The sequence below is a fragment of the Tachysurus fulvidraco genome, chromosome 1, assembly GCF_022655615.1.
Source record: "Tachysurus fulvidraco isolate hzauxx_2018 chromosome 1, HZAU_PFXX_2.0, whole genome shotgun sequence".
Taxonomy (NCBI): domain Eukaryota; kingdom Metazoa; phylum Chordata; class Actinopteri; order Siluriformes; family Bagridae; genus Tachysurus; species Tachysurus fulvidraco.
In genome coordinates, this window is record NC_062518.1 from 11,864,885 (window position 1) to 11,888,680 (window position 23,796).

The window sequence follows — 23,796 nt, forward strand, 5'->3', positions numbered from 1 at the left end:
GGACAGAGAGAAAGAGAGAGAGAAGGTTCAAGTAATGGGTGGGGAAAAAAAATAAAAAATTAAAATAAAAAAAAATAAAAAATTAACCATGATAGAGGCTGAAGCAATTTGTGGGAGAAGTTAAAACACTAGATTTATTAAAAAAAATAAATGTACTAGTGCAAAACTCAAACTTTTCCCAATCTAAAATGACTGTCTCTCTAATCGGCCATTAAGGCTGGTTTATACAGTCAGAAAGCGTATGGTTCTCTCTCTCACACACACACACACACACACACACACACACACACACACACACACACACACACACACACACACACACACACACACACACACACACACACACACAAAAGCACATGATGACTGATTTGAAGGCCCTTGAAAACAAACACTGTACTGTGTGTTTATTAGGTGCAACACATTAGGGAAACACTGATAGGTCAAGCAGGAAATTGCTTTAAATCAAACAGCAAGCAAACACCATTTTGTCCTCCAATGATGTTGGTTACATGCATTTTAGGTAAAGTCACTTCAATACAAATCTGTATTATGTGAAACATTTTTGTATTATGTGAACAGTATTCCTTGAAGAATTTACAACAAGCCTTGCACAAATTAAATATTGACTTATGTTCCTGCACAAAAATAACACTGCTTTATTTGTCAAATGTAATTCTTTAACTTGATAGTAAACCCAGCATGCAGCGCTATTATGAGCAAAGCATGCAGTGCTGCCACAAAGAAGCAAGATAAAGGTTCAGCTATAGCTGGTCCTCAGGGGGTTAATAAAATGCATGCTCACAATTATATTTTATCATCAATCTACAGTTAGGCCCAGAAATATTTAGACAGTGACAGCAACCATTTTAATACAGAGTTACTTAATTTCATTGGCTTAAAAGTAATTGAACAAATTAAAATAATCATAAATAACTTTTTTTAATTCTAATCCTTTGGAGCCAATGACTGCCTGAAGACTTGGGCCCATGGACATCCCCCAACACTGGGTTTCTTCCTTTGTGATGCTTTGTCAGGTCTAAAAAAAAAACGTAAATCCCTATACACTTTAGAATTTGTCCGTCTGCTTCCGTCTTCCGTCACATTATCAACAAACACTACTGAACCAGTGCCCATGCCATCACACTGTCTCCACCATGTTTTACAGAGGATATGGTATGCTTTGGATCATGAGCTATTCTAAGACTTCTCCATACTTTCTTTCCCATCATTCTGGTACAGGTTGATCTTAGTTTCATCTGTCCAAAGAATGCTGTTCCAGTTCTATACTTGAGGCTAATTAATGGATTGCACGTTGTAGTGAACTCTCTGTATTTGCTCTCATGAGGTCTTCTCACATACTGATACACCTACTTCCTTCAGTGTTCTTCACTTCGGTGGATGTTGTGAAGGGGTTTTGCTTCACCATGGAAAGGATCCTGCGATCATTCATCACTGTTATCTTCCATGGACGTCCAGGCCTTTTTAAGTTCCCGAGCTCAACAGTGCACTTTTTCCTCAGAATGTGCCGAACTGTTGATTTGGCCACTCCTAACATTTATGAGATCTTTCTGATGGATTCTTCCTAACGATGGTCTGTTTCACTTCCATTCAGAGTTATTTTGACTGCATGTTGGGATTCACAGCACGGCTTCCAAACAGAAATGCCAATGGAATCAATCCCAGACCTTTTATTTGCTCATTTGATGATGGATTAACAAGGGAACAGCCCATGACATAACTGTTGAGGCAATCGCCCAATCACTTTTGGTCCATTGAAAAAGAGGTACATCTAGCTACAAACTACATATTCAGGAGCTGTAATTTCTACACCCTTCTTCCAATTTTTATGTGAATACCCTCAACTTACAGCAGAGTCTGCACTTTAAGCCCATTTTAATTCTTTAACTGTATTCTGAATATGATTTGGTAGACAGCTAAAATGCGTCAGTGTCCAAATATATATGAACCCAAATGGATATTACCTGATAATGGATATCGATACCTGAATATATTGTATAACAATAATATTTGCAATGCAAATGTCTGAAGTAAGAGTGCTTAAGGTTGAGGTCACACCTTACTAAACATTATCCACACTTTTAAATGTGTCCAAACTAGTCAGGATTTTCCAACAGTATAAATAAATCATACTATTTTTGTGTTTCCTGTTCTTATATACTGTTACATTGTTGGTCTATGGAGAGCGATGCTGATGATCAAGACTTCAATGGTACTATGCATCCAAAGGGTTGTTCTATTGTAATTTGCATGGACGATGAGGCCAAACTATTCAGCCAGATATAAAAGGATCGTCTGAATCCCTAAATAAAGCCTCAGCAGCAATATGGTGGAAATAAATAATTAAATGGATGAACAGAAAGAAAAAGTAAATAAATAAAACAGATAAATAAATGACAGAATTCCAAAAGAAAAAAGGAGTAAGGAAAAGAAAAATGAGAGAGATTCGAAAATAAGAGAAAGAAGAGAATTTTCACAGCACACCCATGGAGCAGCACTAACACATTCACAAAAGGGCTCCACATCTATGTTGACCCAGACGAACAGAGAATGCCGTAGAAAGGCTCTAGGAATTTAAAATAAGCCAATCAGAAACAGCCAGTAGATATTTTAAATGGTCAAACTGGTCAAAACGGGATTTGAATGGCCAAACATAGATCTGTTGCCCAGATGCAAAACTCTTCAAGTACAGCACAAAGAAAGTGTACAATCTAAAGATTACATCTATTCCAAGGTCACTGAGCAGCTTTTTCAAATCATACATAGACACACGGTGTAAGTGTTTCAGAAGAGATCGCATGCTCTACTCCGCTAACATAGCAGCATGTCAGTTGTTGCAAGGGGTTTCTAAAACCCAGAAAGTTTTAAACTAAGCTGCGAGACCATTACAGCCCATGCAATGATCCAGACAGTGCATGGTGTCAAAGGTAACACAGGCTGCTTTTCCTCACAACAAATTAGTTACAGACACTACACAAGTCAATGCAAACAAACACAAACTTGGTTAATGAAGCCTGGCTTATACTTCTGTGTTAAAGCATGTTTGTTCATTTGTGTTGCATCACACAGGATTTTGTGACAAGTGATGCATATCTATGGTCCAAATTCTACACCAGCCGAGTACTGATAAATTGAAAAAAGGGATGTCTGTGTACATGTACGTAAATATTGTGACGTGATGTGAGCAGTCTTTTGCAAAGTTTTATCAGAGGTTTCAATCAGTGGTGATAATATAATTCTTTAATCTGTAATACTAGTTTAAGTATTTCAGTAATTTCTCATCTCTCAGAAAGTAAAACGTGTCTAAACTTAGATGTTCAGACAAACGTACTGAAGCTCAGGAAAAAATTCCTTTAGGTTCAGGTGAACCCTGTGCCCAGTTTATTCTCAGACAGAAACCAGTCTTCTGCTGTTGATGCCATTTAAATGTTGGAGGTGGTGTATATTCTAAGATGCTTTTGAGCTAAAAAAAAAGTGTTTTTTTGCTACTCTTCCCATCAACTCAAAACAACCTGGGAATTCAATTCTGAGCCATCACATTAACGAACAGTTTCCACATGCAAAAACATATTCTGAAATACTCAGATTAGCCTCTCACATCAACAACTAAGCCACAGACAAAGAACATTTACCAGGATACAGATCACAAGCTCTTGATCTGTATCCGATTGACCCTATGCAGTGAGCAACATTATTGGCTGAGTTTATAATTGCATAAATATACAGGGGCAAAGATGTTCCTATTAAAGTGGCTGAAGGGTGAATAGAAAATGATAACATTTCAGTTCATGCTGGTAAATGCGTCAACTTTTGGTGAAAAACCGTTAAAATGAACTATATATTTTCAGTGACTCATTTCGGGGATTGAGAACAGTATGTGCTTATTATATATTCTTTTTTAATCAGCAACTGTCTTGTGATTCAGAAAACAGCAGGAAACTCGCCTAAGCATTACTCAGACACTTTCTTACTCTCGAATCGTTTCTGTGACGAGACATTTATTTAAATATCCTGCACCCTAGCGGACACATTCATGTTTGTTTCAAGCAACACAGCTGCCACCAATGCAACTGTCTGCACACAAGGACTTTACGTGTTCACAAATACACCGAAAAAGAAGAATAAACCAGGCCATAAGCAAGTGAACGTGTGCACTGTTTAGGTGTACTCACTGCGAGGTACTGTGGGCCTAGCGAGTTGAGGCCAGTTAAATTTCCCCACATGGAGGCAGCATTGAGTTGCTGCATCTGCTGTTGCAGCTGCTGGGCCATGCGCTTCTGTTCCTTATCCTTCTGTGTGTCTGCAAACTTCACCACGATTGGAGATGAGCAGCCCTGAACAATAACATACTTGCTTTAAAAATATCTCCATATATTCAGCTAGCCAGGACAAATATTAAGGTCTAGGTATTATCTTAAGGTGGCAACAGGGTAAATGAGATCATTGCAGATTTTAGTACCTCCATGGTCTGTGACTGGTGCATGGATTTAATGGCAGATTGTGCCATCTGTCTAGCTGTGAATGTGATGAAGGCACAACCTAGATGGAGCAAAAAGCAAGAAAGGCAGGTTTATACAGGTAAACTGTTTAAACAAAACAGGATATCACAGGCCATGCTAAAGTTGGCAAGTTTTAAGATACAGAAAATGGAGAATCAGACTAGGAAATATTGACAAGAAACAAACACAATGTATTTACTGAATCTCAGCCATTTGAAGCATTTCAGGAAACTAAATCCTCTAATAATACTAAAATATATATGAAGTACATTCTTGTAATATTCCTGTTCTAGAAAAATATTTTAAGAGGCAGATTGCACTGAAAACATCAACAAGCCTTTTCCCAAAACAACACCACACCCTTCTGAAAACTGAGCTAGCTGCCTTTTTAAGAGAAAAACAGCTTGTGTTTTAAGCTAAACTGAGGCTTCCTCACCACGGCTCAGTCCATCAGGTCCTCTGAGAATACGACACTCCTCGATCTGACCGTAGGGGGAGAACATGAGTCGAATGTCGTTCTCGTTGCATTTCTTAGACACCATCCCAATAAACAGCTTTCGATCTTCTACCACTGTGACAGGGACAAAAGGTCAGAGATTACTATTTATAGCATATCGCTTATACAATTTTTATATCATAAAAGGTTATATATAATATATATAAATATATAACTATAAATAAATAAAGTTAATACAACAGTCACCATCAACAAGGACAGAACACACTGATCTACTGCACTTTTGAACATGCATCACTTCAATCTCCATAGAATAACTGTTACATATATAATGTGTGAGAGAGAAATATATAGATAGACTTCCTTTCTAGATATACAGAAATAGATAAATAGATGGATCCTTCCTTTCTAGATAGATACTTCCCTTCTAGATATACAGATACTTCCTTTCTGGATAGATAGACTTCCTTTCTAGATTGACAATTTCTTTTTAAATCCATCTGCACAAGCTAATTTTGGGGATAAAAAAACAAATGTGTAAACACCACAAGAGCGTAGAACTGGAAGATTACCCCACTGTCTAGGCTTTGTGACCATATGGTAACCGACATGGGGGGTTGGAAGAGAGACAGAGAGAGAGCGAGCGAGCGAGAGTATGCAAAATAAACTGGCACATTCAAAGTCAGCAAGTTAGTTTGACTCCCTCAGTCACAGACAATGCAGATGGACGTGTCCATTCAATGTTACTCAGTTTTACAGATTATGAAATACTGCACTGTGAAATCACAGACCACAGTTTTAGCAGAATGAAAAATCAAAACTAGACATACAGATCTCATCACAGTGGTGCAAAAGAAGATTCACAAGCCCAAGAGGTAGATTCAGTACTGACTGCATTCTTGCTCTGACAAAACTAAAGTACACTTCTGTCCTGTGATTAATTGATTCAAAAATATGAATTCAGGGCCATGCTTCAATGCCACCCTTAACAACCTTAATGCTATGAAACCCATAAAATACTTACAGTTGTTCTTCTCACTGTCTGCTGGCTTCATCTGAATGGGATGATGCATCTGGCACATAACAGCAAACATTAGACTTTCTAACCTTCATTCACTCACACAAACAGCAATTTCTCAATTTCTCACTTATAGCCTACTTACCCCTGGAAGAATTTTCATATTGTGAAGGGCATTTTGTGCTTCTAATGCGGATTTCCGTGTGTAGTATGTGATGAAACAACATCCTGCAAATAAGGAGGGACGTGAAACAACATTAACACCATCATCAGGTTGGTCTCATATCACCAACAACATAAAGATCAAAACCAGACATTTCAAGACTGAGCTTGTATAAGAAAATAGATGGACTAGAACATACAGCCTCCTACAAATCTTACATCAATATATTCAATTTATTGAGCAAAGAACAACAAAAAGATAACACGTGTCCACAGTTAGGTGACCTGTTAAACACCGATCTCAGACCTTTGCTCTGTGGGGGATTCTGACTCCTGTCTCTGAGGATGTTGATTTCATAGACGCCGCCGTAGGGCTCAAAGAGCTCCCGCAGCTGCTCTTCTGACCAAGAGCGAGGGATCTGACCCACAAACATTTTTATAGCATCAATGTCAGGCTGGTCTGGATGGTCCAGTGTCCCATTCATCTTCTTGGTTCTGAAAAGAAACATCACAATCCAACTCTCAATTATGTAGAGCCATGCCAAGCTTCATTTATTTAGCAGTGGTGTAATACGGCAAAAAAAAAAATCGTTGTGTGTTATCAATTTTAAGAAAGAAAATAAACTTGTACAATTGAAGGATCCCTATTGACATACATTAGTGTTTTGATGTGGCAGGAATGTTTAGTTACTGAATCAGTGAACTGAAATGAATAAAGTATGGTCGGCAACATTCACTGATGTTTAGAGACACTAGAATACGCCATCAATTCACATTCAAGCATAACTAAAAAATGATTTCAAAAATAGTACAGTACTGCAGTACAGAGGTCTGTATATTAATATGGGTGATCCATTTGTAAAGACTGCGAGAATTTCACTAATTTAACCCCCTTCAAACTTTGAAAGAATATAAAATCAACTAAGTGGCAACTTGCAACATAAAAGTGAGTTATATTGATGAGTCAAGTAAGCCCTACAATCCACTTTATTATAATACCTCTGCACATTCATGCTGTTATTCAATCAGCCAATCAAACTCTAGAGACTGCTGTGTGTGAAATTCCCCAGAGACTAGCCATTTCTGAAATATTCTGGCAAAGCCACAGAGATCACACTTCATTGTGATGTTAGATGAGAACATTACCTGAAACTTTCAAGCTCTATATGCATGATATGTTTTGCACTGTATTATAGGTGTACATGTGTTCTTAATAAAAAAGGGAATGAGGAGCGATTTTAGAGATCGCAGTCACACGGTCATAAAACTTAAACATTGTACATGGTGGCACACAGGAGGCAATGCTCCTTAAAGCACAATGGCACAATTGAAGCTTGGTGATGATGACGCTCTATAAACCAGCCTCTATTTATACGAGGGAGAACCAGACAGAAACATTGGGTCTGAGGCTGCCATCCGGGTTATACACTACCACAGGGCATCTACAAGGCAAGCAAAGTACACTTCACAGGTGTGTCCTTCATAGAACAATGGAAGGTAAATTGCCTACTAGCTTTAATAAATAAATAATAGTTTGTGACAATTGTAATGCACATTTGTGACACACACCAAGAGTGGAATAGCTTCCATGGAAACACCCCATACTAGCTCTCGGATTGGGAGAGCTTATTTCACTGCTGGATTTGCAGTCCAGTAAATTGCCAACAACAAGTGCAGACACCATTCTGCTGGGTGTATAGACAGAACATAAACTGTACGTCACATCCCTATACAATGCCTGAGAAGTTACCCTTGGTGAGGCTAACAGTCAATAGTCCCCACCTGGGGAAATCACACTGCAGTCAGCCAACCTCATGATAGATGATATAGCTGTCCGAGCGAACCAGTATGTGGTCGGTCAGAACACTCACTCTCTCTTGGAGGGAACTGAATACTTTCTTTAAAAAAAAAAAAATCTGCATTTGCTAGACATTTACAGTGATCAGCTGAAAAAAATAAAAAATAAAAAAACAAAAAAACACTGCAGCCTCCAGCCTGCAACAATACCATCATTCTCAAACAAACCCTGAGCTATACATGCTGGTTTGGCTGAAACTGTTCTCTTCTGGTCTCGGATTTGTTGCAACAATAATGCTTGAGGGTGTTTTACTCGACAGTTAAAAAAAAAAAATAAATAATCATACCACGTCCAGCATTCAGGAAAACAATACAGTAAAATCTCTAAGAAAGAAGAAATCCTTAAGGAGATGAACGTGCTGCATGTTTGAGAATGTTTCCGAGTTAGGACAAATACAACATCCTGCAGTAGTCTTTCACTACAGTGGTAGAAATAAGCTGTTTTACTCGGTTATTTATTTATACCCTAGCAGCAAAACCACAGTTTTTTCAGTGCAGTGCCTCCTTACAGAGAAAACACACTCTGCTTCAACGGGTGTGGCAGGTTTGTGTAACAGTACAACACAAACAACTAAAGAAGAAACTAAAGATGCTAAAAGATGAAGAGTAAAAGAAGTGAAAGTAAAAGAAGTGAAAGCCACAGTCATGTGATCCCTGTGAAAGTACAGAGTTCTCATTGAACACTGAGTGCTGGTAGTATTTAAAAATGCAAAAATACACATTTGCTACGGTACGACAGTAAACAGTAGTTTATCACTACATTATATATTACATACAGCAAAAAAAGAAAAGAATAATCTGGATGACCACAACACCATATCACAACATTTGCAAAGCGCTGATCCATTAGAACATAATTCCATAATTCCATCCAACAAGAATCAACACAAAGTGTGTACTTAAGGAGAGAGACTGAATCTGATTCTTCAAGGTTCTCATGAGTTAATCAACTCAACCCTGTCATGAAAGGCTGCTTTACCTAAACAATACTGACACCAGGCAGATTTTAACAAGCACCGTTGACCACTAAGTCTAATGGGACTAATGGGAGTTCATTGATCGGTGAAAGAAAGATCTAATAAATCCTTTCCTCTGTCAATTACACACAGGAGGAACTTTTCCCAAACCGGTTCATCAAGACGACTTCACAGACAAAAGACGATAAAATCAACAAGGTAACCAAAGTCAAGAAGTTGCTGAATTGTAGAGATAACACCAGTGCACCCTTTGTAGTATTCATATTATTAATTAAATGAAATATTTAAACACTTTTAGTCATAAATGAAGAATATTGGTGCTTATGTATGTAAATTTGTCCCATCAGATACTATAGGTCTTATGAGAGTGACCATTCTTATTAGGACCGGGCAGTATGATGCTATAATTACAATAAAATATATAGTAATACAATCAAGTAATTGTCATTACTGTCAGGTGTCTGTGCTTTTAAAACCCTGCAGAAAGTTATCTGATGGCACATTAAAAACTTCAAGTGCAACAGAACGGGAAACCGTGATCCCCGTCCCACAGATCCCACACACTGAGTCTCTTAATGGTGCTCTGTGGGACATGTTTGGATATCTGTGGTTTGGCTGGATTCTACAAACACTCGAGCCATTGCTGTAACACTGTTCTGAATAGGTTTCTTTTAAATTGTCTCAGTGGTTCCAAGCAAATCCACACATTTTAAATGAATCCCTCAGCATTAAAATAAGGCAAAAATGACGATAGTATTCGCTCTCAGAACTAGAAAAACTATTGATTATGAATAGTCTGCAGAGTTTTCTTTAGAAGTCTGACTTATTTTGTACTTCTGGGTTTGCAGCTCGTTTCCCAGTTAGGGAATAACATCACCTATATTTGCCCGATAAAAGCAAAAGGAGAAGTGCATTGCAGGATATTAGGCCACAAATAAAGAGAGAAAAGATACTTACATTTATATACAATTAAATCTCTCCACAATTTATATTAAACAACATATTCGAGGACTAGAACTTGCCTCAAAAAGCTCACTGTGCTTTGGTTGTTAAGTTCGTTTTCCAGTTAAAAAGGGAAAATATTTGAAGGATGGGGGGGGGGGGGTAAATATATCAAACTTACCACAAACAAATATTTAATAAATACAGAGCAGCTGTACTCACACTGAACTTGAGCCTAGCGTGCAGTGGTCCACCATCATTTCTGGTAGAAAGTCTAGCTTAAACGAAGCCATTTTCTCAATCAAACATCCACTGCTGCCTCTCCACAAAGCCACGGTGCAAAGCGACAGGTGAGCTTCGAGTGAAGGTACAAAATCTCAAAAGTAAAAATCAAATCCACATAGAGCAGCTTTCTTGTTATGTAAAAATGACCAGGATGCAACACGAAGTCCTGCTAAAGAAAAGTGTTCAAGATTCAGTGGCTGTAAACAGACACATCAAATGGGTTTGGAGAAAAGGCGATAAATTGACTTCATGTAGGCTGATCAGGACACAGGACACTGCTAAACACAGTACCGGGAGACAACAAACTCAAACTGACATGGGGCAAAAAGACACAACACACCGATTAACACAGGCTTTAGCAGTTAGCGTGGCAGGGTCTGCTAATTGGGCCAGAGCATGACGAACAACTGAAAACCCCTCCCCTGATACCACAATGAAAAGTGCTGATGGATGGGGACTTTTTTGTGAGCTTTTCTCTTAGTCAAGCAAAACTGACTGCAGTGTCAGGTAAACAGAGTGTCAGATTGATGCTGATAAAAGCGGCTGATCGGCAAGCATGAATGGAGACCGGTAACATGCTGGTAATCCCTGTGTGGATGCACTCCAGGGGCACAATTGGGTTCCGGCACTATGCGACGGTCGATGCACTTTTTCAGTGATTAGATTGGCTGTTTGCGGTCATATGACTTGGTCTTATAAGTCACTAGTTTAATTGTAGATCACAAGAGCTCCTCAAAAACAAAACTGTAATTAATGACACTTGAGAGATGTAAACACTCGTATGGCTACAATTACACCAATCCTGTGCAGGCAAAGCTATTACATGATAAAATATGCCTTTAATACATGATAAAATACACCTTTAAAATAACCACTTAAATTATGTTTGGAATGATAGCTCTGTTTAACAATTCCTAATACTATAGTCTATCACAATTGCTACCAAGTTGGACAATTTAAAAAACATGGTGTCTGCAGCTTTAAGATTTAAAAAAAAAAAGTGTTTTATCTTTTAAAAATAATTCATTACAAACAATAGTGAGTCCATGAAGCACACCAACCCTAGATAAACCATAATTTGCGGTCAGATTTTATTAAGTAATTATGAGTAATTAAACAATGTAATTGCAGTGATTGCAGCTACAACTGACTTGCTTTACTTCCAGTATCCCCCCCCAATGTATAATATGTAAAGATAAACGTTACATCTATTGGACAAAAAGTTGATTTATTTCACCAATTCCATTCAAAAAGTGAAACTTGTATTTTATATTCATTCATTTCACACAGACTGATATTTCAAATGTATATTTCTTTTAATTTTGTTGATTAGAACTGATAACTAAGGAAAATCCCAAATTCAGTATCTCAGAAATTTCGGATATTACTTAAGACCAATACATAGAAAGGATTTTTAGAAATCTGGGCACACTGAAAAGTACGAACATGAAAAGTATGAGCATGTACAGAACTCAATACTTAGTTGGGGCTCATTTTGCCTGAATTACTGCAGCAATGCAGCGTGGCATGGAGTCGATCAGTCTGTGGCACTTGTCAGGTGTTAGGAGAACCCAGGTTGCTCTGATCGTGGCCTTCAGCTCTTCTGCATTATTGGGTCTGGCATATCGCATCTTCCGCTTCACAATACCCCATAGATTTTCTATTGGGTTAATGTCAGGCGAGTTTGCTGGCCTATTAAGAACAGGGATCCCATGGTCCTTAAACCAGGTACTGGTAACTTTGGCATTGTGTGCAGGTGCCAAGTCCTGTTGGAAAATGAAATCTGCATCTCCATAATCTCCAGTGATGGTGCCCGACACAGAGGACATAAGAAGGTACCCAAGGTTCCAGTCTTCAGTTGTGTGTTGAACTAAAACATGAAGCCAGCATCTCAAACAATACCAACGACTCCCTCCTTTGTTCTATTCTGTGGAAGCTGCAGTGATTCACTCGCTCTGTTTCTGACAGAGAACACATGTAATAGACAGATTCAATCCAGGCATGGTGTAGGCTGATAAGTTGTCATGAGTTAGTAAAGTTAAAACAAAAACACTTCCACGCAGCTGCCAGTGTGCCAAGTTTGAAAGACAAAAGTCCATCTTTTGTCTGAACACCGCTAATAGTGAATCTGATGACTCTGTCAGAGGATGCTTTGTCAGCGTAAACATACCTTTTTGGAGATAATTAATATGAAATAATAAGTATGTTGAACTTGGATAACAATAGACACCTATAGCTCAGTTGATTCTTAAATGGGAAAAAAAATATTTCAACCTAAAAATATTAAATTTGTCAACAACTAAGGGTCAATCTAAACTGCTTGAATCCTTTGCTTGACTGATGTGCAATGTGTGTTTCCTTTTCAGAAACACACCTGACACAACTTAAATATACATTTTAATGAAATCTGACATGATAATTAGTAAATGTGGTGCTAATCTTTGGATGTTTCAGACAAGAATCTCGGTTCACTCCGTAAATAACAGAGGAACAGCGTCTTTTCTAGTGACATTAAATATATTACGCTTACAAGAACTCATCTCTTTAGTCAGGCGTACCCATAATATTGTGCACTATTACATCAGATTTGCAAATATCATGAACAGCAGATATGTTAATCCCTCTCCACTGTTTCTCTCTTTCTACCCATCCCGAGGCATCCAGAAATCGTAACAGCTCCGATCGTCTTCCGTGCCATGAAGATTTTGGACCTCCACTGAGATGAGGCTGACTGAGAATCCTGATGCATCTAGAGATCCTACCAGCTCCAGTTAGACTCTGTGATACTATAGAGATGTGAACTCCATGTGGTCTTTTGCATGTATACAACATTTGTCAGACTGTATATTTATAAATCACACCCTCCAGTGTCACCCATATGAGGATGAGGTTCTCCTTTGAGTCTGGTTCCTCTCAAGGTTTCTTCCTTTACCATCTAAGGGAGTTTTTCCTTGCCACTGCTGCCTGAGTCACCTCAGACTTGCCCATTGGGGATAAATACAAACACATTGTGAAATAAATACTGTACATCTAACATTAATCTTGAATTTTGTATTCTAGTAATCTTTATATTATTCTTTATATTAACCTTTTGTTCTATGTTTATGTTCTGTAAAAAGCACCATACAAATAAACTTGATTTAATTAAATATTAATGAAAAATCCAATGCAGAAGTAATAAATAAAAAGGTTTAACTCAACATTGCTACACTACACAGACGTAGTTACGGCAAAGATTTGACTCTAAATTTCTTATTAAGTAAATGAGATGATGCAAGTGTTGCTGAAGACATTTGCATGAATAAAAGCTGATCTACAGGTCTCTAGTGAGACCGTTACCAATGAAACAAGGACTAAAATTCAGTCAAACAGCATTGTGGGTAACGCAAAGGAAGTGTTAACCAAAGTGAGAACTTATCAAATTAAAATTGTGGATGACACAGAAAGATTAAATGTTCATTATAGAAGATGCGAGACATGCGGGTTGGGCTTTGAAGGGTGAATGACTTTACACAAGAAATCCAAAAAGAGTGTCTCTATAAGTGGTTAATTGTGCTTATATTTACCAATGACCATTGATCTGGCATCAATAATTTAGAAACCTGTAATGAAAATGGCATTTTGTAGTTGTGCTACAACAGCTGCAAGGTGTGTGTGTTATTCATGGCTTGACTCTGAAAGGCTGCTTGTACTCAGCGTTAGTGTTCGGTGAGCGATATTGTCTGGGGACAGATCTGTGAGCATATGGTCAGTACATGTTTAAAATTAATAAATTACTACCAACTTTCTTTTACTTTCATACTTTTATTTTAATTCACCCATTTACAGTTACTCACTTATATATACACTAACTTGACACGTTAAGCCTCAATAGGAATCAAACTTTTGTCAGTTCTAGCATGTTTTGTTTTATAGAGGGGTGAAATATATTAATGTTAAAGTCGGATGTTAAAAACAAGAGTTTACATGTGTGTTGGGCTGAAATAGGGCCGGGCGATATGGCCAAAAACTGTATCACAATATCAGAGTTTCATATCGGTCGATATCGATATATATTGAACTTTATGATCCATTTAAAATAAGGACCAGGAGAAAAAATTACATTTAAACAATTATTTTAAGCTTAACCTTCCTCTTATCATAATCCCTTCAGTTATAAAGAAAGAAATGTCAACAACCAGGAAAACTCGAATAAAAAAAATGTAAACATGAGTCTAAAGTCAAAACGAACACTTAATTATCTCTTAACATTTAAGGTGCAAAATGAAAGAAAATGTAAGAAATGCTTAATAAAGTGTAATAAAATAGTGCAAAGTGTTCAATATAAACGTAGAAAAACCTGAGAATTTAGTGTGAGGAAGTTCACTAGCTGTTCACCTTCTGGTAAATAGTGTTTTAAAATATGTGCAGTGTTTTGTAAACAGAAATAAAACTGAGGTAGACTGAGATACATCTGTAATATGAAAAACAAACCTGATACACTACAGTAACATTGAAATATAAAACCTGCAGAAATATGGAAAAGTAACTCAATATATTCTTACTCTAATCATACTTGAAGTTGAACTATTCAAGTATATTTTTGTAGACTTAGATTTAGAGCTGTAGCTATTGAATATTTTAGTAATCGCCTATTCTACCAAAAAATTTCAACGATTAATAAAAATTTCATTGATTAATCGGATAAAATATATTTTTGCTTAATTAAAGAACAATATTAAACATACAAGAGAAAATAAGACGGGTCTCTTAAAATGAATAACTAATGTTTCCTTTTTTAGAAAAATTAACTTCTTTTTAAATGCATAGTATGCAATGCATACAACAATATTTTCTATCACAAATAAACATTTAGATACCCATTAGATACCCTCTGTCTGTACTTGTGCTGTGAACAATGACAAAGTTGACTGAGAAGAAGGCTGAAACAAATATTTGATTAGAACGGCCAACAACGCCTCCATAATGATTTGTTTTTAAATCTTGTTCATTTTCCATCATATTTAGGCTTCAGTGTCCTGCTGCAGCTTCACTTTGCTTGGATGCTTTGCCAAGCTGAAGCTAGGAAAGATCAGATTCTTTATGGGATTTTATTATATAAAAGTGAAAAGAAAAAATGCTGGTAGACTTGGCTTTTCAACATATTTCCAGTGAGCATCTGGGAAAATCAGGGGAGTCAATTAACCAGAGCTTTTAAACCTTTTCTTGTGAACTGGAAAGGAAAAAATAGAAAATAAATAAAAGGATTACTAGTCATCTCACTATCTTGTAACTGAATTAATTGACTGTGCCAATAGAAAAATCTGCCTTAATCAAAAACGTATGCTTCACCTGGACACCACCACTATCTATCGCTTCAAAAGAACTGATCCCCTATAGAACATCTGCAAACTCTAGTACTAGGGGTCTCTCACCTCACCCAGTTCTGAGTAGCTTGCCCAAAGGCTCATAGAATACGTACAAGACATTCAAAGTGCGCCAATTTAAAATATATTAGCGGGTCAGAGTAAGAGAAGATGGAACACAGCAAAATAAATATATAAATAAATAAAAATCCCGCCTGACAAAATTTTCCAAATTTAGAGTCTCTCTCTTTGTATTCGTGCAGTGAAAGCCTAAAAACTCAAGATATCTATTTTATAACATCCCACCATTAACTATTTCAAGTTTGATTTATCTGTTGTGTATCTGAGGCATTATAAAGAGGTTTTTGTAGAGGAATGTTTAGACGACTCTCCAGTGCAAGGTCTGAATTTTTTCAGCTAACGAACTATAAAAACTTAACTGATTTATGTCATTATAGGTGTTCATTCCAACCAAATATAACTATTTTGGGTTTGTTTTGGAATCTCCCGACCACTACATACAGTAAATACAGCAATGTGTGTCATGCCATATCTGACAGTGCTTCCGGGTTGAAGGCAAACACTTCCACAAATAAAATCAGCTATGGACCAAATAAACATAACTAATCCATAATAAACACGTGTTTATTCCAGCTGATAGAAGGTTTTCCTGATCACCATTCAGAGGAGCTGTTTTAAAAATATAATCTTGTGTTGTATACAGTGTATTAAAAAATCAGAAACGCGATTTAATTCTGTAGATAACTGCATCATCGGACTTAAAGGTGCGGGGCATTTAAATTTTGTTTTGTTTCCAAACAGCGTTTGCTCGAGATCCCATTGGCCGAATTTGGATACTTCCCCAGCCTATGGAAAGGTTTTAGCCAATGAAACCAAATGGAAAGCCCCAAAATCATTCGAAGTAAAGTCCAATAGGCATTAAATTTAAGCTAATGGCCAATTAACTACTTTGTTTTGTAAGTCACTCAAAGGCACAGAAAGGAGCACATGTAACAAACTAGATTTTTTTTTTAGCAACACAGACATGGGATTTTAAGAAATAAGGAGTTTTGTACTGGAATATGATGTTTAATTGCAAAATACCAAAGCTAAGAGCAAATTTAGTGTTACGGCTTTACAAAAGTTTAATGTTTTTTTGCTTCTAGTTCTTTTCTAGATCTTTATTCTGTTGGAATCTGAAGAATTGCAGCTTTCTTGTTCGACCAAGGTTTAAGAATCAGGTTTTTCCTTAGTTTGCCTAAAGCACTACTGAAGCGTTGTGTATCTCTAAATAATAAAACATCACATGAATGATTGCATGCATCTTAGTGTCCATTCTTGTGAATGCTAAAAATCTGAGAAATTGATCAAAATCACCATTCGTAATGAACAGAAAATCCATGTTGATCTTTTCTGAATTCCACTTTTTCAAACATAGAAATAACCAGAAAAATAACAATTCTTAAACCTTTATCACTACTGAAATACAGACTTGCACAAAGTCAATGAGCACAGCCCGCCTGCAGTGCCAGATAATGGAGGTGTTGCCATGCGGGACTAAAATCCGCCCACAGACAAGCAGCTACACATAAGTGGTGTGTGTGGAGGTGTGTGTGCAGGGTTAGCGCGTAACCAGGGAAACGGCTCATCTTTTCATTTAGAGGCATTCTAGCTTTTAAAGAGATTCACTATACACAGGTTTATTTCATGCAATACAAGCAAAAACCTACCGGCACCTCATGAGGCAAATATAAAATTACAGCACATGGTAAGTTTGTCTAAGAGCTTCTGAGCATTAGTAACATGAGGCTTTACATCAGAGGTGTCAGGACACAAGTCCAAAGAGTTCAGCAATATACATCTTAACACATCTGCGGTACCTCTTCTACTAATTACCAACAACTTAATAGTGCTGGTGTGTAGAAAAGGGAAAATTATTTTGTTATTGTCTGTACTGAAGTAATGTTAATAACGTCCTGAAATTTACACTGACCTAAAAGGCATCACATGGCAATGCCGAGAGTCTCGATTGGTTTACATACATTATATTGCAAAAGGTTTGTTGACACCTGACAATCAAACCTGTGGGTAGTTCTTTCTTCCTCATCTGAGAACCACCGAAAACCTCTGGGATGAAATGGAAATACCAACTGCACCCCAAACCTCTTCACTAAACATTATATCCTGTTGCTGAATGAGCAAATCCCCACAGCCTGGAAATTCTATAAGCTTCATGGCAAAACTTGTGGATTAAACTTGACCCGGGTTTCCATCAAAGAATATTGAGGCAGTGTAAAAGTGTGTAGGTTTGAAGCATGTTACTACAGGCAGCCTACATCAGTGCAGTGCTAAACAGGATGTAGGGCTCTTTAAGGTCAGATTTCTGTTTCTGTGCATTTACATACATCGTAACTTAGAAACATGTCTTTAAAGTATCTGTAACCACAACACAAAAGTTTTGAAGTGGTGGTTTGAATCCACAGCCTGCAATAATGATACGCATGCAAACAAATCACAATAATGATGGAAACTGAAAAGACTAATCACTTACCCTGCAAGTAGTGTTTTCCTGTATGGAATTTCACACTTTTCCTGAGTGAGTGAGTGAGTGAGAGAGAGAGAGAGAGAGAGAGAGAGAGAAGTGAAAAAATAAACAGAATCCCAGTAAACAGAGGAGCCATACATTGGGCAATATCAGGTTTCACATTACAACAATAAGTAGGCTGCCATTTCTAAAGTGCTTTAAAATAGTAAAATGGAGTATATGAGTCTCACAGCTAGCTAATTCACTAACCCTTGTCAAGTCTAAATAATAAAACACAATGCTCTTCTGAGGAGCTCTTAATACTTACAGAAATGAACATGTTAATTGTGTGCATAGACTAATGACGTTTGGTCTCATCTGACTACAACACAATGTGAGCTGATGACCTGCTGAAGTTTTGTTACACTGCACTTTGTGACATTCTCTCAAGAACCTTCTTTTCTGCAGCATAAAAAGTAAAAACCTGACAATCAACAACTCCGTTTTCCCCAAAACAAAGGGATTTTGCATTTGGGCATTATTTAGAATTTATAATGTTGTTGTTGTTAAAGACCAGTTCCTAAGACCAAAATGGTTTGTCAAGAATGAATTGGCATATTAAATGAACATTTTTCAGGCTATTTTTAACATACAACTATACATATAGTATACATCATTTCTTCTGGGTGCTATTCAAAAAATTTTACCGTCAAAAAACTCTCAGATGTAGGTGGTGATGCACAATTAAACATTTAGAGCTAGTCTATATTTTTATAGAAAACATACTAGCTTAAAACAAGGAGCATTTACTGAGTATAGCTTTAGACAGCCAGGTGATAAGCCTGTTTCACTCTTACCAGCACATGAGGTGACGGCTAACAGACAACAACATACAGTACAATGAGATCATACAGAGTCTACAAAGCAAATTCAACTTCACTTCATGTGACCTTACAAAATAAAACATAGAAAGATAATCACATCTATGAAGCCAATCACATCTACATTTGGATATTGTTTTCGTTTATATATACATTGTTGAATCAATTTTGTAACAACTCGTGTCATATGGTAGCTGAGTCAAAGGCAGTTACACCCAAACTGACTGAAAGAACTGGAGAGAAGGAGGGAAGTGTGTGAATGGGTACATGTTTTCCTTACTTAACATCCAGTAAATAAAAGATCAGGTAAGACTTAACTTTGTGGAGTCTGTATGGAAATCCAGATGTTGACAGAGCTACAGAACTGACGGAGCCAGATGCGAGTCTACACATCTACACTGAGGTTTTGCTCTAATACCTGGTACTGTGACAGTCCTACGGATACGCTCAATAAAGTTACTGAGGTAAGCAAATGATTATATCCTCAGTCCTAAATACTTAATTTGCCTTCCAAACAGCATATTTCTTTTTTTAGATAATTTGTCTACTTTTTTCTATTCAGTGAACATTACGCAGTTTGGGACAGTCTTGAAATCTTTGCGTGTGTAAAGATTTAATAAACTTATGCATGATTAATCTGTGCAGTGGACATGGACAGAGCTCAAAATACATTTTGAATTCTTCTTCCAGAAGTGAGAAAGAAGATAAAGCTTTAAAATTTAGACTCCAGAGCTTCGAGTTTTAACAGTGGATATATAAATGAGGGATTCTGGTAGAAAATGATTGGCTAACACTTTGAAGTACCAAGATTATCTAAGAGAACTTTTAACCAATATGTATTTCAAATAGAAAACGTGGCAAAAACAACAACAAATAAAGTGTAGAGCTCTAAAGTATTCCCCTGTGGTTAAGTCAATGTAGTTAGCTCATATTCTACCAAATGTCCAGTCATACCAAGCTAAAATACTGTCTACATTAAAGAGACTGAAGGTCCAAGCTGCTAGCTTTGCAGAAACTAGGAAAGGAAAAATTTCACCTTGTACTTCAAAATGTCTAGTACAGACATTACTCTGTTCTTGAGTTTAATTTTAATTTATTTATTTTTGCATTCCCGAGACAGAAAAGGGAAGAAATGCTTCACTTAATGCCTTAAACAAACTGTTTAAGTGATCTTTAGGTATAAATATAGACAACAGCTGATCAAGTTACGCAGGTTCAGCGGTAATATGTGCTCTCTGCCATCTGTCTCAAACTAAACTTAAGTTTACTTACACGTTGACTCCTCTAGAAGAGAAGCTAAAGACTAAAAAGTGGAGGTTATATCAAATCCTAACACTCATAAGAAGATGGTGATTTAAGGGTCGGTACACACTAATGAGGAGTTCATAGCCAATTTTAGTGCTAAAGTAGTTAATGAATAACAAAATTTACAGGGTGGAGAATTTCTTTATATAACAGGTTAGTGTGAACCATTGCAAAGTATTTGACTATTTTTTTTAATTAATTATTGAGGTCGAATACCTATTAGACTTGTCTGGTCTTTTGAATTGAACTTAAATAACTCAAACGTGTATACATATACATACACACAAACGTCCTGAAGCTAAAGATTCAATGCCCTAGTAAATAGACACATTTAAAAAATTGTTTGTGAAATAAATCTATTTTGTGGGATCTGTGAAATTTCACATGCATTTCAGGGGGTCCTGGACCACATGGTGTTTGAGAAGCTCTGCTTTACTCTACACACTGCCAAGGTTCAAATGTCCTGTACAGTGTGCTGAGAGCAAAACCCACATGGCCAGGTTCACACGTTATACATTCATTCAGCTTGTGCTAATTCATCAGTATCCTAACTTAAACACCTCGGTGTAACATCACGTTCTCTTTGATAAACTGGTGAATAATTTGTCTATTGTTAAACCCTATGACCCTCTTTATACCCAGAGGTCTGTACCTGGTGAAAAGGCCTGGCCTAATAAAGAAAGCAGGCCAAGGACCTCCAATTCTCTAAAAACGCCTTACACGAATACTCTGACGTCTAAAAGACTCGTTTTGCATTATGAGAACTATATATAATTAATTTATATGAAAAGCAGGACCAAGCTAAATGCTCAGGTCCATCGGTCAACGTTAAAAACACCAGAATGGGTGTGTGGCGCCACTTACGGTAAGCTAGCATGCTAAAGCTAATGCTGCACAATCACATAAATATACTTATACATATTAAACCGAACGGTGAAAATTAAAGTAGTAAAATCAGTACAAAAATGTTTTTAAATATCATGTTCAGGCTGAATTAAAAAGCAGGGAACCCAGAAACAGCGAGATCACAAGACACAGGCCTTGCAGCAGGCAACGCTTAGCATCGTGGCTAGCTGTTGCACAACTTAACGTCTCTGCTTATTTATCATCATTTCTACCCTGAGTGGAAAAGAGAGAGACAAATAACCACGGTTTATTTTTTATTTATTTTTGTATTTGTTCGTGCTTGCCCTGCACCAAACACAAACACGACCTCCTTCGACACTCAGATTACACACACGTTAAGAATTAAACGCGTTGACGTTGAGCTCGGGTGCAGACAGAAAGCTAGTTAGCGACTATTCACTAGTCATCTTTGTCTCAACGGCTGCTTTGTGCACGGAGAATAAAATCTAACCGACTAATCGACCGCTTATACAAGTTATTTTTATAAGATTTATTTCCAACCAACTCGCCTTTACAGTGACGTATGTTACTTAGCGAGCTACATGAGGACTACAGTAAACAAGTTAGCGGCTAAGCGGCTAGCACGGAGAGCTAGCTAACTTGCTAACGAGCTATTTTGCTGATAAGAGGTAGTCAGCGTTTTCCCCCGAAACGGGCATGTTTAACAATAAGGAAAAAATAAAATGTAGACTCACCCTTTGTAGTCCACTTTTTAATTATCTGTAAGTGCTCTAAACACGGTGGAACGGCTTTTGTGTTGTTTTTTTTTGTTGTTGTTGTTTTTACTTGTGGGATTTGTTTCAGCTAATTATTTTTGTCTAAGCACGTCTTCCAACGACAGCCCACTTTCTAGCAGGGACAGTGTAAAATGGCTGTCTTTCCTGCATTTACCATTAACACTTAGAAAAGGGGTGTGGGGTGGAGTCATCGACATTATGTAAGGTTAAATTCTGTCATAAAGTGACTCAGTTACACACCGTGATCTGCGTTTAGATGGTTTCATCTCAAATTTTATTTCATTTACCTCAAACCGAACGAAGTGTTAAATATTATCGCGTTTGAACCATATCGACTCCCCCCCTCAAGCTAAAATGGACCTTTTAGTCACGTGTTTATTATTACAATCAATATAATTCAAAGAAGGCTCGTCATTGACATGTGAGGAAAACACTTGGGGTTTGTTAACTTATAAAGTGAAAGGTTAAATATATAACGGCACAGGAGAATACTGTTATACAAGCATTAATTAATAAATTAATTAATATTAATTAATGCACTATGTAAACAAATTCACGTGTGTATATCTGTTTATTTTATTGTTGGTTGTTTTTTAAGGCTACAACAGAAATGTAAAAACAATTAATATTATTCTTTTTTATCTACTAAACTAAAAGCATTTAAATATTTTCTTTGTTTAATCAAGAAATGCCATGAACTGTTACAAAATCTACAGTAATATTCCTCTTTAATGTCATTATTATTATTATTATTAAAGATAGGAAAGAACCTGTAAGAAAAAAACTAAAGGTTTTGGTTCTGTATATGATTTATTTAAGCAATAATTTCACAAAATTGTTATTTGTAGCTGTAGTGCCTCATCTTAAATGTTTTCTTTTATACTGAGCTATTTGGTACATTTTATCTATTAGTCTAGTTGTTATTTCACTACTATTTTTTAGTATCCTTTATGTTTGGTGTGTATGTATGTATGTATGTATGTATGTATGTATGTATGTATGTATGTATGTATGTATGTGTGTGTATATATTTGTGTATGTATGTATGTATGTATGTATGTATGTATGTGTGTGTGTGTGTGTGTGTATGTATGTATGTATGTATGTATGTATGTATGTGTGTGTATATATTTGTGTATGTATGTATGTATGTATGTATGTGTGTGTGTATATGTGTGTGTATGTATGTGTGTATGTATGTATGTGTGTGAATGTTTGTGTGTTTGTATGTATGTATGTGTGTGTATGTATGTATGTGTATATGTGTATGTATGTGTGTATATATTTGTTTGTGTGGGTGTGTGTATGTGTGTGTGTGTATGTATAGATGTGTGTGTATGTGTGTATGTGTGTATGTATGTATGAATGTGTGTATGTGTGTATGTATGCAGGGCTCTCAAGTTTTGAAGACAGGCAAGAGTGACATCTCCAAGTTCAGCTGGAGTTCTTAGTCGAGCCTGACACACAAAAAAAAGAGGCTACACAATAGCCAATCAGAAAATAGCACTATCCTGGTAAGATTTAACGCAACAACCAATGAAAAAAAACATATCCTGGAATTGTTCAGCATCATCCTCGTTCACCCACAGAGAAAACCATTGGGGCGGCGAGCATCACTTTGAGCACAGAGTAAGTCATGATCTCCTGTTGTAATGTGACAGCAAATTCACAACTTGTTTGACACAAACAATGACATTTTGACTGCTGTTAGAAAACGATTCCCAGATAATCAGCATCAGTTTTTAATGAGTGTCTGTAACTTAGCCAACAGTTTTACAGCCTGTTCACTGACAACACCTGCTCAGAACAAGTACAGTAGGTTTACTACACTAGGTTTTCTAGGCCAGTGGTTCTCAAACTGGGGACCCTGAGATGGTGCCAGT

The 23,796-nt window shown here is 36.9% G+C and overlaps 1 protein-coding gene across 9 annotated transcripts in view; it reads right to left on the bottom strand.

Annotated features, from left to right (window-relative positions):
* The window catches only part of celf1 (cugbp, Elav-like family member 1), a 30,898-nt gene extending 8,793 nt beyond the window's left edge, over positions 1–22,105 (bottom strand). Inside the window, exons 1-8 of one of the 9 annotated variants that reach the window (XM_027133059.2) lie at positions 21,872–22,105; positions 18,112–18,152; positions 6,462–6,649; positions 6,138–6,220; positions 5,999–6,047; positions 4,954–5,088; positions 4,478–4,557; positions 4,191–4,352 (exon numbers count right to left, since the gene is read on the bottom strand). In XM_027133059.2, the coding sequence (XP_026988860.1) occupies positions 4,191–4,352; positions 4,478–4,557; positions 4,954–5,088; positions 5,999–6,047; positions 6,138–6,220; positions 6,462–6,639 (687 nt within the window). In that variant the 5' untranslated portion in view covers positions 6,640–6,649; positions 18,112–18,152; positions 21,872–22,105. The remainder of the gene's footprint in view (positions 1–4,190; positions 4,353–4,477; positions 4,558–4,953; positions 5,089–5,998; positions 6,048–6,137; positions 6,221–6,461; positions 6,650–18,111; positions 18,153–21,871) is intronic. The other 8 variants (XM_027133061.2, XM_027133054.2, XM_027133060.2 and 5 more) reach the window with 8 other exon arrangements.
* Positions 22,106–23,796: the final 1,691 nt, after the last annotated feature.